The 18,848-nt window shown below is 42.3% G+C and overlaps 1 protein-coding gene across 2 annotated transcripts in view; it reads right to left on the minus strand.

The window, feature by feature from the left end:
• The window catches only part of LOC147031672 (E3 ubiquitin-protein ligase CBL-B-B-like), a 132,538-nt gene that overhangs the window by 51,097 nt on the left and 62,593 nt on the right, over window positions 1-18,848 (minus strand). For both annotated transcript variants that reach the window (XM_085852111.1, XM_085852120.1), the window contains 5 exons: window positions 13,638-13,769; window positions 11,671-11,931; window positions 10,385-10,588; window positions 2,162-2,584; window positions 1,990-2,066 (listed from right to left, as the gene is read on the minus strand). In XM_085852111.1, coding sequence (XP_085708237.1) covers window positions 1,990-2,066; window positions 2,162-2,584; window positions 10,385-10,588; window positions 11,671-11,931; window positions 13,638-13,769 — 1,097 coding nt within the window. The remainder of the gene's footprint in view (window positions 1-1,989; window positions 2,067-2,161; window positions 2,585-10,384; window positions 10,589-11,670; window positions 11,932-13,637; window positions 13,770-18,848) is intronic.

The raw sequence follows: 18,848 nt of genomic DNA on the forward strand, positions 1-18,848 counted from the left end.
GTTTGATGACATTCTACAATTTGCTTCTTGAGTTATCGCGTAAACGAAAATCTGAATGGACGGACGGACAACCCGGAAATGGAAATAAAAATGCACAATGGTTATGTCTCGCATGCTAAAAATCAATCCATGAATTACCATATTTTAGGGAATACCTAACCCTCAGTATATACATATTTTAGCATTGCCACTTTTCAAAAATGGCTCATAGTTATTGTTTTTGTGCCACTCTGTCCTCGCCCATCAATAGAGATCATTTAAAAATTTACACTGAATCAGTACGAAGTGATTGTTCCCTTTTTCCAAATCTGCTTAGCTTTACAATACACATATTACAAAGATAAATTGTCTAGAAAATAGTGTTCAGACTATGAGGAAAGTTTACTGATGAAGTGTTAATGACAGTAAGATGAAATGCAAGACTATGCTCTTGTTGTTTGTATTAAGTGGTATGAATTCAGTAAATGCTAAGTCAGAATGTCAAAAATGTCATTTTTAAAAGGGGAAAAGGACAAAGTACCAGTTAATTTATTCAGGATCTGATACATAAGTCTGCATGATTCTGATTTCCCATGACTATTAGTCGTGAACAGCTAAGTATGTTATGTAAAGCTTGATAGTGAATTCACGACCGAGAAAATCATAGTATATCTAGTAGTTTGGATGATATGTTGTAAAGTAAAGTGAGAATGTGAAATAAGTGCTCCTGATGTGTCACAACATCTGTGATACTCAGAGATCAAAGTTACAGTATCTGCATATGAAATGGATATCTAGGTTTTTGTATGCAAAATTATTTGACTGACACTTATGTCCTCTTCAGTGTTCAGTATGTTATTCTGAGCTACTGTAGAAATGTGATGTGAATAAAATATTGCTGAAAAAAAAAATGGCACCAATTCAAATTTAGAGCATAAATGACATTATATATTGTCCAACAAAGAAATTTGAAAATTACCTCAGCAAAAAAAATAAATAAAAATCAAAGGAGTTATCTTTGATTAAGATAGCAAAAATTTTATTGGACACTTGGATACAATATATAAATGCACGAGGTTTGAATGATGATCCGCTTCCTCGTCGTTGGTGCCGGTAACAAACTTCATAATATCTGGTCCAAAAACTAATCACTTAATTGCCCTGTCTTACTTTACCTTTGTACCAAGTTTGATGAAATTGTCAAATTGTTTTTGAGTTAGGGCATAAACAGTGAAATTTCAAAGTTTGAACTTGACTTTTGACCCTTGGCCTTCATCATATCTGGTCCAAAAACAAATCACTTAATTGCCCTGTCATACTTTACCTTTGCACCAAGTTTTATGAAATTTTTTCTTATATTTCTTGAGTTAGGGTGTAAACAGTGAAATTTCAGAGTTTGACCTTGAGCTTTGACCCATGACCTTTATCACATCTGGCCCAAAATCTAATCACTTAATTGACCTGTCTTACTTTGCATTTGTACAAAGTTTAATGAAATTCTCTTTTATTTCTTGAGTTAAGGCGTAAACAGTGAAATTTCAGAGTTTGACCTTGACCTTTGACCCTTGACCTTTACCACATCTGGCCCAAAATCTAATCACTTAATTGCCCTGTCTTACTTTACCTTTTTACCAAGTTTGATGAAATTCTACAATTTGCTTCTTGAGTTATCGCGTAAACGAAAATCCGGACGGACGGACGGACGGACAACCCGGAAACATAATGCCTCCGGCACCTTTGGTGCGGAGGCATAAAAATCAAAAGAACTGAACACCTCATTTGATAAAAGTTATTCAAAGAAAGGGTCGACGATATACCCAGAAATCAGCCTGTCGCGCGAAAGGAGGACAATGCACGTTGGATCTGATGCAGTGACATCACCATAAAAATACCTGGTCAGCCTTACGCAAAGCCAATGTCTGCTTGGGCAGCGTTATTAAATTGCTGCACATGAGCATTCAGGACGATGAAAATTTTAATCTGCACAAGATTCATCACAGCCGGACTCACCGGCACTGATTGGAAATTGAGGAGCAAGGAGCAGGACGGGGAAGGTCGTAATGGTGTTCCAATGGTTCAGAGAGAAGCTGAGGATGAAATGCACATGAGTTACAGGTATGAAAGGTTTTTATCCTTATTTGGAGTTACTAATATTCGATTCACCTTAGGACCCTATTCTCACCTGTGGCCCGATGAAACCGTATAAAGAGGCAGAGTCAGATGACTTGGAAAGTTGGAGTTTAGGATTTTGAGGTTGAGACGATGGTGCCTGCGACGAAGGGGTCCAGATGTGATGGTTAGCATTGAAAGGAGAATGCAAAGGAGGGTGTAAAGGAGGAAGTTTGGTGCTCAAATTCAATCCCCATTCTCCTCCAGAAGAGCGAGAGGAATGAAGTTCATGGAACTCGTGATGAAATGGAGTAACAAGGGGTATATTTCCCATACTTCCTCCACCCACTCCCACGGAAGTATCAAAGTGATACGATCGACGATGAGGAGGGGGTGTGGGCATGAGTTTGGAAGTTGGGGTCGGGGGTAAACCTCGTTGAGTTCGCGGTGGTAAGGGGGCTGGTCGGTCAGGTTTGCGGCCAACAGAGGGAGAACCCTGGAGGAGAGTAGGAGGAAGATAAACCTCTTAATAAGAGGGAATCAAAAAAACCAAAACAACAAAACAGCATCAGGTAGAGAAGTAACGCGGATGATTCGGGCATTATCCCTTCGTCGGAAAAAGAGGGATAACGCACAAAACATCCACGTTCCTTTGCTTCCCACGGCAGTTAGCATAGTATACTTCTGTCACCCTCCAATTGATAAAACCTATCATTTGAATTGTCTGCCAATGCATACCAACACTATCCTTGAAAAGGTCTAGCATTTACACCTGTTGGAGTTATGCAATAGTCTGCACAGCACAGAATTTACGCAGAACTGATCTCCACGCACAGAATCGATTTTCGAATTCACAATTCCATCAAGACTGCAATCTCAATGATTTCTGCACATGATATTTCAAAATGAAATACCACAGACATTGAATAACAATGTTGAAATGGCCTGAGCGTCATATGTACAAAGCGGCGTTGCTTGCAGGTAACCAGTACAGCACTCGGCTGCATGTGTCGCCATTGTGATATGTTCCGATGCATGCGGTGAGTGCGGTCATTGTAATTTAAACCCACCATGTGATCAAAATATTAAATTTGATAATAATGGTGGGTGTAAATTACAATGATTGATGAGTGAATAAATAAATAGTTAAATTGCCTGTGACACTTAAAACCATGGACCTGAAGGTACGTCACTACCTTTTATTGATGCTTTGCCTCATCTCTGCCAACTTCTGGAGACTGCAAGCAGCAGTAAAAATGCATAAAAGCTGCACATTTGCAGTTAAACAGTTTAATTCGTCTTCCGTTCGTCATTACACAAATATATGGACATGGTAGTCTTATCAATACATTATCATATTTGCGCAGGGTTTTAATTTGTTGGCACACAATTCCAACAGGTGCATTCTTCATCAGGAAGATAAACTTGATAAGAGAGAATGGAAATTTTTTTTAAGCCTATCAGATGATATTCGGTCGTGGAAAACCTAAATAAATCTATTGCATTCTCATAAAAACAAAGGATTAGCAGGATGTTTGAAAGTAATATAAGAAAATCAGCAATGAAGAGATATCTACTACTACTTCTTTCGTATTCAGCACAAGGCTGGGTGGGGTAGGATCATTGGTTGAAAGCATGACTGTGCTGCTGATGGAGTACCCTCAGTAGGTCAGGACAAGAATTTGTGATTTGTTCATGGCAGCAACGATAGCTCGCCAAAGCTTCACAAAGGACACCGTGGGGTCTTTAACACCCACAAACTAATGCTGTCAGATCTGACGCCCAGTTTAACGTCCATCCGAGGGACGGCACACACATCGATGAATCACCCAGCCTGTGAAACACTGGGATGACAGCTTATAGCTCGGAAAGGATTCAAACCCAGGCTGGACTGCATCCTGCCAGCCTGGATGGGTCATAAAAAGGTGATGAGAATTCAACGCTACTCGCCTGTTCTATAAAAAAGCACACGTCATAAGTACAAAGCTTTAAACTTGCCTGAAAGTATCACACAATTTCACAACCGTTTATCATTAAACTAATTTCGAACATCATCATAAATGTCAGCCTTTTGTCATAAAACACTGTATATCGTAGCATTAGGAGAGCGGCCTAGTCTCAAAAAGCCATTCAGAAACGGAACAAAATTTTTGATTATTGCTTTCATCCAATCAATAATTTGTTTTTGAACACACAGAACCCAGATGGTGCTGGAGTATTGTTTCCACGCTGCAATATGAATGCACAGTTCTTCAACAAGATCTACAACTTGTGCCTTTTCAACCAAATGATGGACTGAAATTTGGTTCGTTTTCTTTCTTTTACATCGATGTTCAAATCGGAATTTCCTCATATTATATAGCGATAGCATCACTGCGTCAGAGATGTGGAAGTGAGCCATGCCTTGGTTGGTATCTCTGTGAAAGCAGATTCACTTCATCGTATCGGTGGGTTAAAAAAAAAATACTAAACACGAAGTTAAGAAAAAAAAAATCAATAAATAAACAAAAAATTTGATAGTTGATCATCAGATAATAAATTTTACTGATTTAATAAACCCAGGTTAAATTGTAAAGTGCAGTACACCTTCACAGCTTGGTGTATCGTAGCACCAGAAGTCTGAAAATGGCCCGGTGTGCTCAATTTAAATAAATAAAAATCAAAAAAGGAATCAGTTTTGTGAGATTCATTTCCTCTTCTGCCTGGTGTTGGCTTAATGGTTTGGGTGGTGGGCTTGGGATCCTAGGGTCCTGAGTTCAAATCCCCCTCGCCTGTTGAATTAATACCAGGTGGGGTTGACTCTGACTGTCATCCTTCCGAGGTCGGCAAAATGAGTGCCAGCTTGCTGGTATCCTGTGTCGGAGTGGCGACCCGTCCAGGATTGTGCCCAATAGCCAAGGAGACTGCTTCGGCAGCGCCAACGCTCCGCACAGAGTATGGTCCCAATCTCCTCTCATTTCCTCTTACCGTTTCAAAACAAAAACATTCATTTTTATTTTTTACTTTTCTTGCTTCAATACAAATGCCAATATGGTGTATTCAGCATTTCACACTTAAATCAAACTGTTGTACTTGCTTCCTTATACCTGTCCAAAGTTTCCTTTGTAATTGACAGCATAACGGAGGTTTATGTATTATGGGTTCTGGATGGCTCTGATATTTAAATAAACCTTTTGTGTTTAAAAACTTGGCCAAAACACATTTGCCTCCATATTGCACAATTGTAATTCAACATCTTGAAGAGATTGAAGTTTAAAATCTGCCAATGTTGTCAGAAGCAGCACAGACACCAAAAGCAAACTGAAAAAGAGCGGAGAACTGAAAAGTAGTCAACGTTATTGTCTGCAGTGTCAGTGGTGGTGTTTGTCCTCTGGGACTTCGGCTTCGCCCGGCAAAGAAACCAATGAGCAAACAGTTGTTCCAACTAGAACGAGGTCAATGGAATGCCGATCGCAAATCCCCACACTTCCCACCTAAAGCAAAGTTAAAATCTTCCATTGTAACCCCTGTGACCCAAAGTCCCATCCTCTGGGGCACGCACCAGGGGGATCAACTCCAAAAAAAAAATTATATATATATATATATATATATATATATATATATATATATATATATATATATATATATATATATATATATATATATATATATCAATCATGCGTCTCCCAATGTTAATTGCACATACAAAGTTTTAATTAAAATGTATAAAAATGTGCCCACAATTGCATTTTTTGGTATTTGACCTTTTGACCAAATCCCTGGGGACAGGGCCAACCAGAGTTGGTGTCAAAGCCACCCAATGCTCGCCTGTTTATACATTTACCGTTTTTAAAAGACGAGTCTAATAATTAATATTTTTTATAAAGCATTGCAGTGAAGTATAATTATAAAGCAATATATGTATTTGTATATTGTAATCAGTAACAAGAGCGCAAGTGAGCACAATATACGCCCTAACAAGAAGGTATATACAGAATTGTGCTACTACATGTAAAACAGCATCCTGGTTGCCATGGCAACCACTTTAGATGACGAACGTATGTCGCTACACACCGTCTCCACAGTCTGTACCTATGTACCAAATATGAAACGTGAAAGTTGAAAACTTTGGGAGTTAGAGTGCGGACAGGAACTGATGGAAAACAGCATCCTGGTTGCCATGGCAACCACTTTAGATGACGAACGTATGTCACGAAACACCGTCTCCACAGTCTGTACCTATGTACCAAATATGAAACGTGAAAGTTGAAAACTTTGGGAGTTAGAGTGCGGACAGGAACGGACGGACAGACAGACAGACAGACAGACGGACGGACGACCGGTATCACATAATACGCCCCGATATATATATATATATATATATATATATATATATATATATATATATATATATATATATATATATATATATATATATATATATATATATATATATATATATATATATATCGGGTGTATAAAAAAATAGTCTGGTCGATAAAAACATTAGAAAGGAAACTTGAGGGGGAGCACTCGGGAAAGTGCAAAACCTCCGCCGCCAATACTGCTGGGTCACTCAAGTGAACCTTATATCTTATTCCTTAAATATGATGCCAACAGTGCTGACTGAGTTATAGTTCTTTTCTCCAACGTTTTATTTTGGGGGGGGGGGGGAGTTTGGAAATCACTTAAAACATGTAGAAATGCAAAAAAAAAGAAATCGAGATTGTGTTGAAAAAAAAAGTTGCAAAAATTTTTTTTCTCTCTTACAATTTCTTTATTTTTTGGGGGGGGAGGGGGGGTTGGAAATCACTTAAAACATGTAGAAATGCAAAAAAAAAAATTTTTTGGAGGGGGGGTTGGAAATCACTTAAAACATGTAGAAATGCAAAAAAAAACAAACATTTTTCTCTTAACAATTTTTTTTGGGGGGGGGGACCAAGTCCAAAATCTAATGGCATGATCCTTGGACCATACCTAACCCCCCCGCCCCCACCAAGTTTCGTCAAAATCCAGCAAGGAGTTTTTCCGTAATACTGTTCACAAACAAACAAACAAACAAACAGAAAGGGGTGAAAACAGTAACCTCCGATCTTCGATGGCGGAGGTTAAAAATAACTTGCATCAAAAAATTTAACATTTTCACGCTGACGCCGGGGTATCGCTATAGCTCTCTGTTCTTCGAACAGGCGAGCTAAAAATGATCCTGCTCTTGCACCTTCTTGTCATGTGGTCATCACCACCAAGTTCAGTGAATTTCTGCCCAACCGTTTCGGAGATAATGGAGTGACAGACAGACAATAACCCTGCCGTTTATTTTATTTTTCTCTCTTCAAAAGACGTGGGGATAACGAGGTGCACCTCAAATACATCGTCAATGATATTTAACTTGGGAGGACATCTTAAAACAACAGCGTGAATAATTTTTCCAAACGAGTCCTTGTGAGTCGTGTGGATTTCCCGTTTGGTTCTAGGAAACACTTGTTTCCGAACAGCTAATGCTACAACCCTAAACATGGACACAGTATCCCATACGCAACCCTAAACACAGACACAGTATCGCATACACAACCCTAAACACTGACACAGTATCCCACACAACCCTAAAAACGGACACTATCCCATACACAACCCTATACACGGACACAGTATCCCATACACATCACTAAACACAGACACAGTATCCCATACACAACCCTAAACACGGACACAGTATCCCATACACATCACTAAACACGGCCACAGTATCCCATACACATCACTAAACACAGACACAGTATCCCATATACAATTTGTTTTAATCACTGGTCATATCAGCATGGATGAGAACCTTGTATTTTAAAGTTTGTTTTCAGTACAGTTGTTGCTGGTTTTGCATCATTTCACCTTGAGGAGGGTGACCATAAACAGACATGCTAATGGACATTCAGAAAAAAACAAAGTGGAGAAATGATCATATTTTGGATGCAGAAAGATGACAAAAAAATATTTTGGAAGATTAAAAATTTCCCATTAAATATGAAACCACACACAACCGCAGCTGATATCACGAGTGAGAAAAAAAAAATTGTATCCATCAATTGGCAGAAGTTTGGCACGTCTGAACGAAGGGTCTCCAAGTCGGAGGAGTTTTAATTTGAGCTCATAATGACGTACATCTGGACTAACTTTGTGGCTTTTAAAAAGAAATCAGAAATGTGGTTGTTTTCATGCTAAATGACACATCGTGACAAAATGACCTTGCACCTCACCATGAGCACAAACCTTATCTTGAAATTTCACTTCACCATGAGCTCAAGCCTTATCTTAAAAAATGCATCTCACTATGACCTCAACCCCTAATCTCAAAATTGCACCTCACCATTATCTCAATACTTGTCTTGAGCTTGCACTGCATCATGAGCTCAATCCTTGATTTCAGTTACCTGAACAAGAGATCACTCCTTTTCTTGAGCTTGCACCTGACCATGAGCTTATTCCTTACCTTGCAAATGACCATGAGCTCAATCATCATCACCATTAATTCACTGCTTACCCTGAGCTTGCACCTCATCCAGGGTTCACCAAGCATATTTATTACCATGAGCTTGCCCCAGCATCCCATTTCACTCAACTACAACAAGTCCATTCAACTACATGGTAGACAAGCTACCTGGTAAGCATAACTTGAGCAACAGCCTCTCTCTATTCTACCCAATATACAAGATCATAGCACTTTCCTTCTTTCCTTTTGCTCGTTCTCTATTATCAGCTGTAAAGTAACCTTGTAGCCAAAGTTGAACCATCACTATTATTGCACAGTAGGTGCTGTCTTCTGGTGGATGGGTGGTCATTCGGAAGGCTGAATGTAAATTTAAATTTTAAGTTTCATCTGATTTGAGGCCAATACAGATCATGCATGTATTACTGTATTGCATATTTTTTCTGCATCCGGACCTCAACAAAAATATAATCAGCTTGTTCTCGTCTCCGATCCAACTCGTCCACCAAATTTCATCCAAATCCGTCCATAACTATTTGAGTTACCATGCTATGCACTGTATTGTTTTTTGGCCCCATCCCTCAATGGTGAAGAATTATTTAATTACCTCACACAACCTCTGACCTCTTCACCGAAAAATCTAATCAGTTCATCTTTACATCATTATACATACTTGTACCAAGTTTGACTTAAATTCCTTCAGCTGTTCTCAAGTATCATATTTTTACGTAACCTGACCTCTGACCTTTGACCTATTGATGCAAAAAATCTAATCGGTTCATCTTTGCATCATAATATATAATGATACGAAGTTTGGTCAAAATCCCATCATTGGTTCACAAGTCAGTGCGGTAACAGAATATTTACCTCACAGGACCTCTGACCTTTGACCTCTTAACCCAATATCTCAATCAGTTTGTCTTTACATAATTACATATACTTTTGACTTGGGTACCTTCAAATGTTCTTAATTTATCGTGGTAACAAAAACCCATCACCAACACAAGGATGGACGCACAGGCAGATGGACGCACAGACAGATGGACAACTCAGAAACAACCTCCATCCACCTTCGCTGGAAGAGGTAAAAAATAAAACAAAACATTCCTTTGCAATTTTGTCCAATAGGATGATTCAGGAGAAGGAGGAACACTAACCTTTCTCATCTTGGTGCGATTCTCAGCCCGACTACAAACTATTAGATTGGCATTTCATTGGCAGGGAGTCGCATCATAAAGTGTACCATCTCTTGGATGGACGTTAAGCAGGGTGTCCCATCTGCCAGCATTAGCTGACAGACTTTAAAGATCCCACACTGTCCTTTGGGCAGAAGAGTCAGTGAACAAAGTACAGATTTCTGTCACCTTCAGGGGAATGCTGCTTTGTAAAAGACGAGCTAACCCTTGACCTTGCCCTACCCTCGCAGGCCTGTTTGAAACACTTGGGCCCAAAAAAATCTCCAGCCAACCACACAATAAGGTGGGACTAATTGGGGCCGTTAAAAGTAGGTCGGAGATTTCTTCAGAATTGCAAACTTTTAAAACAACAACCTCAGTTGTCGACAATCTCAAAATAGATCTTTTAACATGACAGTGTTAAAACATGCACACTTTCCCCAAAACTTCATATAAATGCTGATGATACCTGCAGTAGTCGCACCACCAGCCATAACAGAACCGCTGATCATCCTTCCAGTTCATCACCCAGCAAAGATCTGCACCCTTAAATATGCCTATCCCAAATTACGGTCAATTCCAGGATGGATGAGCAGGAAAAACAAAAAAAAACAGTATCACTGACAAATAGTAAACGGAAGGAGACAAAAAAAAATATTACTTTGGGGGAGATGGATGGAGAATGGCTCGGAGAATGTGTAGATCGGTGAAGCAAATCAAGTCGAGGAGGAACAGGAGGTACATCGGACGGCTGACATGTTGGGGAAGGACCAAGAGGTGAAGCAATAGAGCCAGGAGGAGCAGGCTCAGCAGGTGGGCGTTTGCGGTGCATTGTGGGAGAAGTCATGGGTGATAATCTCTGAACCTGGGGGTGGGGGCAATGTGGGGGTAGGGGGGGAGGTCAAAGGACAATTTTTTTTTTAAGGCAAGGAAGGTGAATATTCAGCACGACAAACGATAATAAACGCAAGGTCTCAGGGATGAATAATGGAGCGATGGGGTTGGGTTGGGAACAAGGGATAAGTAAACTACGAGTATGGGGGAGACAATTATAATGCAAGGAAATGAGGGGGTGGGGAAAGGTGTCATGCAATGAAATTTGCATGGGGGCAGATCTCATGGAAGGAAAGAGGGAGGAGATGGGGGGGGGGGTTCAAGGAAGGAAACCAGGAGGTAGGGGAGAAATATTATAAGGGAAGCAAACTGGTACAAGGGGATTGGAGAATCATGGAAGGAAACTCGGGTGGAGGTGTCATGGAAGGAAACTGGAGGAAGGAGAAGGGGAGACGGGTTCCATGCCTGTAAACTGGGAAAGGAGGGGCAGGTCTCGTGGGAGGAAACCGGCGGGGCGGGTCTCGTGGGAGGAAACCGGCGGGGCGGGTCTCGTGGGAGGAAACCGGCGGGGCGGGTCTCGTGGGAGGAAACCGGCGGGGCGGGTCTCGTGGGAGGAAACCGGCGGGGCGGGTCTCGTGGGAGGAAACCGGCGGGGCGGGTCTCGTGGGAGGAAACCGGCGGGGCGGGTCTCGTGGGAGGAAACCGGCGGGGCGGGTCTCGTGGGAGGAAACCGGCGGGGCGGGTCTCGTGGGAGGAAACCGGCGGGGCGGGTCTCGTGGGAGGAAACCGGCGGGGCGGGTCTCGTGGGAGGAAACCGGCGGGGCGGGTCTCGTGGGAGGAAACCGGCGGGGTGGGTCTCGTGGGAGGAAACCGGCGATGGATTGAAGGGGAATGGAAAGATAATTTGGGAAATTTAAGGAATGGTAAAAGATGTCTGAAAAGGTGAAAAAAAATATCAATGGATCGGAGAAAGAATTTGCATAAAATGAGATTGATGAGATGAAAAATTATGGAGTGGAGAAGACAAGAATGGATGACAGTGTGGTTTTAGGGAAATATGCTGCATTGAATTAATAAACGTAATGCCATTTTTTGTAGGACATGATACAGTACCCTTGTTCTTGCAATGTAACTCAATGTAGGGCAACTGCCCTCATCATTTTTTATCCCGTCTTCTCGGCACACAGAGTCCTCAGGCTCCATCCCCCAACCTTCCATCTCTTCAAATCCTAATGATGCCTCTTCCATCACCCCAACTCCCCAACCACCAAAAGCCCCTCGTCCTTCTCCACGGGGATCAAATGGGTCAACGACAATGGGCTCTGTTCCCTTGATCTCACATCGACAGAATGGACAACCAAGGCCATCGGATTCCTGAGGGTGAGAGCAAATCAATCAGGGTCAGAGGAAGAAAGCAAGTTTTTAAAAAATAATGATAAAAAAAGAATGGTAGAGCTTTGTCGTAAGAATTTGTCTGTTACCACGTTACCCTTACGGTGCGTGATTTTTCTAGTACCATTGGAATAGACGCAATATTTTTGTCTCAAAGGGAATTTGTTTTTGGATTTCCTCTTGTATTGGAGGCTTTGGCAATTATGCAGACACACATGAAGATGACAAATAAATTTAGGTCACCTTTAATCGAGCAGATGACAATGAAAACATACAAACTGTACCATATTGCTGTCGGTTTAAAATTATGAAAATAAAAAAAATCCAAGGAGTATGAATGCCAGAACAAGTCAGGTACCGAGCAAGAACCACATATTAAAGCAAATTCTCATATCTCGAACCATATGATACATGACCTTTGAGACAAAGCAGCCCCATTGGTAAATGTACAAAATTGGACAAGTGATGCAGACATCAGCATTACCAAGTAAAGGCAGAGTAATGTCAGAAATGGTGGTGACCAAGAGCAAGGATGCTGGCTGGAGTGGTATTCCAGATGTTGTGGTTTTACATCAAACTTATGGCAGAACGACAAAGGATTTATTTTCTACTAGGTCTTGGGCTCAAGGAAACGTTTTTACACACAGATCACGCATACACATTGAAACAGAGACACCGGAGGACTTGACTTTTAATACGAGACAAACATAGCTGTCGATTTTGGGGCAAGTCACTTCTCGGTGCACTCTGGGTGCCATCAACCTCATATAGTGGCATCTTGTTTTTTTTCTCCGCAGACAGTAGTCGGACTCTAAGCTTCTGGAAGCTAGGATAATCTCTTGGCGATTACCAAGTCACCATCAGAATGTGAATAAAATGACCTTCAAAGAGGAAGTAATCCGCCTGCTCTGCTTGGTCTTTTCTGCACGTGGTGTCAGCCTACATTTTGTTATCGACTCATAATGGTCCTTTGAGCAACTTGGAATGGGCACTAACATTACACTTACAAAAAAATTGTCCAAAATTAGTTTAAAAAAAACACAAACAAACAAAAACAAAAAAACACCCACAGTAACACGAGAGATGAATGGAATTCCACTCCTTTCATGAATAGTAGTCAAGTTATCAATGGCACACTCAACAAATTACAAAGAGAGAACTGATTCCCTTTTCTTTGGAGGAATTGATCAATCTTTATTGGTTTTGTAAATGAGAAAGTACTGAGAAAATGTTTATCCAGATGTTGGGAAAAGGGCATGATTATATTATTTCATAAAGAAGAAGCAAAAGCCCACCACCCCCAATATCTATTATTCCAAAAGTGGAAAATAAAAGTATCAACAACCAAACTTTTGGTCATCACATCGTCTACAATGATACAATTCTACAAGCAAAAGAATAATGGAACAAAAAGAGTGAAGTTGAACGGAAAATACACTCGTCAAGCATTATGACATTGTCAGATTGCACACCAAAGCTGCTGACCCAATTGTGCTGATAATACCGAAACAATAGCAGTTCCATCCCCATGCGGCTGTCTGGGTTGTACGGCCAGAATCCCTGTAAAATCTAGCTTTTTGACAAAACATTCAGGCACTTCAATCCTACAGATGAAAGATAACTTCAAGCATGTTACATCCTTAGGTGATACAGTGATACAAAGCTTACAGAATCATTGTAAGACTTACCTGCCAGGCTGTGAGGCATGCGGTGCACATAAGGTGGCCACAGGGTTCAATTTTCACATCCTTGTCACTCTCTGCACAGATTTTACACAGTTGAAATGTGGACCCCATTTCGCAGTACAACTCATATTGTTCCTAATAATGGGTTGGGGGAGAGGTAGTAACATGATGATTGGATTAAAGAGGCTCGGGGCATGTGGCCAAAATGAAGGGAAGGGGAGGGTGCATCACAGAGCATGGGGGGGGGGGGGAGTGAAACGAGGAGATACACACCTTTAGAAAGAAAAGGGGGGTCAAGCATGAATATGCAAGATAAAGATAAACACAGTTAGGGAATCAACATAAATATGAGTGGTTATTTGACCTCGAGGTAGGATATGAAGATCAAAATTTAGAGAATGATTCAGCTTCCAACATTCCCATTCAACAGGTCAAAGGGCTGGAAGTGGGGTGTACAGGGGTGTGGGAAGGGGAGGGGGGAGGCAGAGAAGTGAGAAATGAAGGATAGCCGGAGAGTTGGAGAGGATAATAGAGGGAACGACAAAGGAGGTTAAGATGGTATAAAAGGTGGGGGGGGGGGGTGGTGGAGAAGGGGTAAAGGAGGTTAAAATTACTTGAACTTTAGCACATGTAATATGTAAATGACAAAATGTTTACATCATTTTATGTCATTCCCTTGGCACCAATGTACCATACTGCTTGGAAGGGAATGAGTTAAGATTGATGTGAGGTGGGGGAGTAAAAAGGAGATTGAGGCACAAAGGCTGCACAAACAATAATAATAATAATAATAATAAAAAGACTACAAACATTTTTGTCTCAATCCCACAACTAAATTACAGAGTTACACCAACCCATGCTACAAATCTACAACTACCTCGAACATAGACATCTTCATTCAATTGTTATGATTGCTACCTATAACAAAAATGTCAAAAGATGTTGTGATGGCGATCCGTAAAATGATTGTGGTGTTGGGTTGTGGTGTCATCCCTTCCTACTTTGTTTGGTTGTGTTTTGCGGATTCATCCAGATACATGTTTCATTTCGAAAAGATGTTTTTTTTCCTGATTGTTATATACATTTAAGCATTACGCATGTTTTATCTTCATGCATCACCCGGGTTATTTTTGTTATTTTTCAGGAGCGATCACAGCCGCGATTTGTGGCCTGCAGCCTACTTCTTCTTCTTCTTCCTCTTTCGGCTTGCTCCCGCTAGGGGTCGCCACAGCGGACCAACTGTCTCCATTTTGCTCTATCCTCCACATCTTCCATTGACACTCCAACCACCCGCATGTCCGCCCTCACCGCATCCATGAACCTCTTCTTTGGCCTTCCTCTTCTCCTCCTGCCTGGCGGCTCCATCTTCAACATCCTTCTCCCGATATACTCCGTTTCCCTCCTGTGCACATGTCCAAACCATCTCAATCTCGCCTCTCTCACTTTGTCTCCAAACCGTCCTACCTGCGCTGTCCCTCTAATACACTCATTTCTTATCCTGTCCATCCTCGTCACTCCCAACGAGAATCGCAGCATCTTTAACTCTGCCACCTCCAGCTCCGCTTCCTGTCTTTTTGTTAGTGCCACCGCCTCCAAACCATACAACATAGCTGGTCTCACTACCGTCTTGTATACTTTCCCCTTCACTCTTGCAGCTACCCTTCTGTCACAAATCACTCCTGCAACTCTTCTCCACCCACTCCATCCTGCCTGCACTCTCTTTTTCACTTCTCCCCCACACTCTCCGTTACTTTGGACAGTTGATCCCAAGTATTTAAACCAATCCACCTTCCCCACCTCAACTCCTTGCAACTGCACCATACCACCACCCTCCCTCTCATTTACGCACATGTACTCCGTCTTACTCCTACTGACTAACATTCCCCTTCTCTCCAGTGCGTACCTCCACCTCTCAAGGCTCGATTCAGCCTGCTCCCTACTCTCCCTACAGATCATGATGTCATCCGCGAACATCATGGTCCATGGAGACTCCAGTCTGATCTCGTCCGTCAACCTGTCCATCACCATTGCAAACAGGAAAGGGCTCAGAGTCGATCCTTGGTGCAATCCCACTTTAACCTTAAACCGGTCCGTCATTCCTACCGCACACCTCACCGCTGTCACACTGTCCTCATACATATCCTGCACGATCCTCACATACTTCTCCACCACTCCCGACTTCCTCATACAATGCCACAACTCCTCTCTTGGCACCCTATCATAAGCTTTCTCTAAATCCACAAACACACAATGTAACTCTTTCTGGCCTTCCCTATACTTCTCCATCAACATTCTCAAAGCAAACATCGCATCAGTGGTGCTCTTTCCTGGCATAAACCCATATTGCTGCTCACAGATCGTCACCTCTCCTCTCAACCGAGCTTCCACTACTCTTTCCCACAACTTCATGGTGTGGCTTAACAACTTTATCCCTCTGTAATTTCCACAGCTCTGCACATCACCCTTATTCTTGAAAATCGGAATCAGTACACTTAATCTCCACTCCTCCGGCATCCTCTCACTTTCCAAGACTTTATTAAACAATCTGGTTAACAACCCCACTGCCATCTCTCCTAAGCACTTCCATGCCTCCACTGGTATACCATCTGGGCCAACCGCCTTTCCACTTTTCATCTTCTTCATAGCAGTCCTCACTTCATCCTTACTGATCCACCCCACTTCCAGATTCACTATCTCCACCTCTTCCAACCTTCTCTCTCTCTCATTTTCTTCATTCATCAGCTCCTCAAAGTACTCCATCCACCTTCTCAACACACTCTCCTCGCTCGTCAGCACATTCCCATTTGCGTCCTTTATCACCCGAACCTGCAGCACATCCTTCCCAGCTCGGTCCCTCTGTCTTGCCAATCGGTATAAATCCTTTTCCCCTTCTTTTGTATCCAGCTTCTCATACAGCTCGTCATATGCCTTTTCCTTGGCCTTTGCCACCTCTCTTTTTGCTTTTCGACGCCACTCCTTGTACTCCTGCCGACTTTCTTCATCTCTCTGACTATCCCACTTCTTTTTAGCCAACCCCTTCTTCCTTATACTTTCCTGTACTTCCTCATTCCACCACCAAGTCTCCTTATCTTCCTTCCTCTGTCCAGATGTCACACCAAGTACCTTCCGAGCTATCTCCCTCACAACTTCTGCTGTCGTTGCCCAATCATCCCACCCATCTTTACCACCATCCAGCGCCTGTCTCACCTCCTCCCTAAATTTCACGCAACAGTCTTCCTCCTTCAGCTTCCACCATCTGGTCCTTGGTTCAGCCCTCACTCTCTTCCTCAACCTCACCTCGAAAGTCATCCTACAGACCACCAATCGATGCTGTCGAGCTACACTCTCCCCTGCCACAACCTTACAGTCACTAATCTCTTTCAGGTTGCATCTCCTACTTAAGATGTAATCCACCTGTGTGCACTTTCCTCCACTCTTGTATGTCACCCTGTGTTCCTCCTTCTTCTTGAAATACGTGTTTACCACTGCCATTTCCATTCTTTTTGCAAACTCTACCACCACTTGCCCTTCCACATTTCTCTTGTTGAGACCGTACCTCCCCATCACCTCCTCATCCTCTTTATTCCCTTCCCCAACATGTCCATTGAAATCTGCTCCAATCACCACTCTTTCATCCTTGGATACACTCTCCACCACTTCATCTAACTCACTCCAGAAATCTTCTTTATACTCCATCTCACACCCCATATGTGGGGCATATGCACTGATGACATTCATCATCACCCCTTCAATTTCCAACTTCACACTCATCACTCGGTCAGACACCCTCCTCACCTCCAATACCCTCTTGACATGATCTTCCTTCAGGATTATCCCGACACCATTTCTCCTCCCATCCACACCATGGTAGAACAGTTTGAAACCACCTCCAATGCTCCTCGCCTTACTCCCCATCCACTTGGTCTCTTGTACACACAGTATGTCCACCTTTCTTCTCTCCATCATATCAGCCAACTCTCGCCCTTTGCCAGTCATCGTCCCAACATTCAGAGTTCCAACTCTCACCTCCACACTTCTACCCTTCCCCCTCTCCCACTGCCTCCGGACTCGCCTTCCCCGTCTCCTTCTCCTCCTTCGCCCAGCAGTAGCACAATTTCCACTGGTACCCTGCTGACCACCGGTACCGGTGGCGGTCGTTGGTAACCCGGGCCTCGACCGATCCGGTATGGAAATTCGTTTTGTTGTCCGCATAATGATTTGGCATAGGTTTTTACGCCGGATGCCCTTCCTGACGCAACCCTGGTCGCCTCTTACGACACACAGGGATATGGTACACCTATTCTAACCGGGGCATACACCGGGCCCAGTACAACTGGTGCTCATTTCGCCGACCTCGGAAGGATGGCAGGCTGAGTCAACCCCCTGGTGTTTTCGACTTGGTTTATATATATTTATATATATTTATATATATATATATATATATATATTTATATATATACACATTATATAAATACATATATATATATATATATATATATACATACATATATTAATTCAGTGTCCCAACGGGGCTTGAACTCAGGACCTCTTGGGTCCCAAGCCACTGCCCTTACCACTGCACCAACACCAGGCTTGTGGCCTGCAGCCTACATGCCGCCTAAATGATGGGATGAGCAATTTCTGTAATAAATTAAGGTTTTGTACACAACTTCAGTTTTAGGCAGAGTTGTCAGGGTCATTAGTGTGAATATACAGAAGGGTCGGCCGTCATAAGCATTAGGAACAACGACGAACGAGTTCTTCTCCTCTGCTCGCCATCCTCGATGCCATGTAAAAGCAATCACAATTGTGTGGTTTCACGTCAAGGTCACAAATTGTGGTGAGCAAAGGAGAAAAACTCCTTCATCGTCGTCGTGGTTGTTCAGCCCAACAAACGAAATCCACTTCGCTCAATCGTCTTGGTGATGTCGAACAAAAGTCACTTTAAATATTGACGTGTTGAGTGACTCTTGAATAAGAATGATAAAAGTCTTGTGAGGAACAGCGCGCGAGCTCCCAATCACGTCGTGATAATGAACTCCCTTAAAGGGACTCTTGCAGTATCCGCTGCATCTATTGGCTCTCTGGAAGGACTCCACTGATTGTCTGCTAGTGTTCCCCTGTTTGCTCGATTAAAAATATGAGCAAAATGTAAAGAAACATTAATGAGTCATGACATGTTATTGCTTCATGTATTACTAATCCAGGTCGCAG

This window comes from Eptatretus burgeri, chromosome 2, assembly GCF_056783735.1.
Source record: "Eptatretus burgeri isolate ZD-2024b chromosome 2, Ebu_testis_v1, whole genome shotgun sequence".
Classification (NCBI taxonomy): domain Eukaryota; kingdom Metazoa; phylum Chordata; class Myxini; order Myxiniformes; family Myxinidae; genus Eptatretus; species Eptatretus burgeri.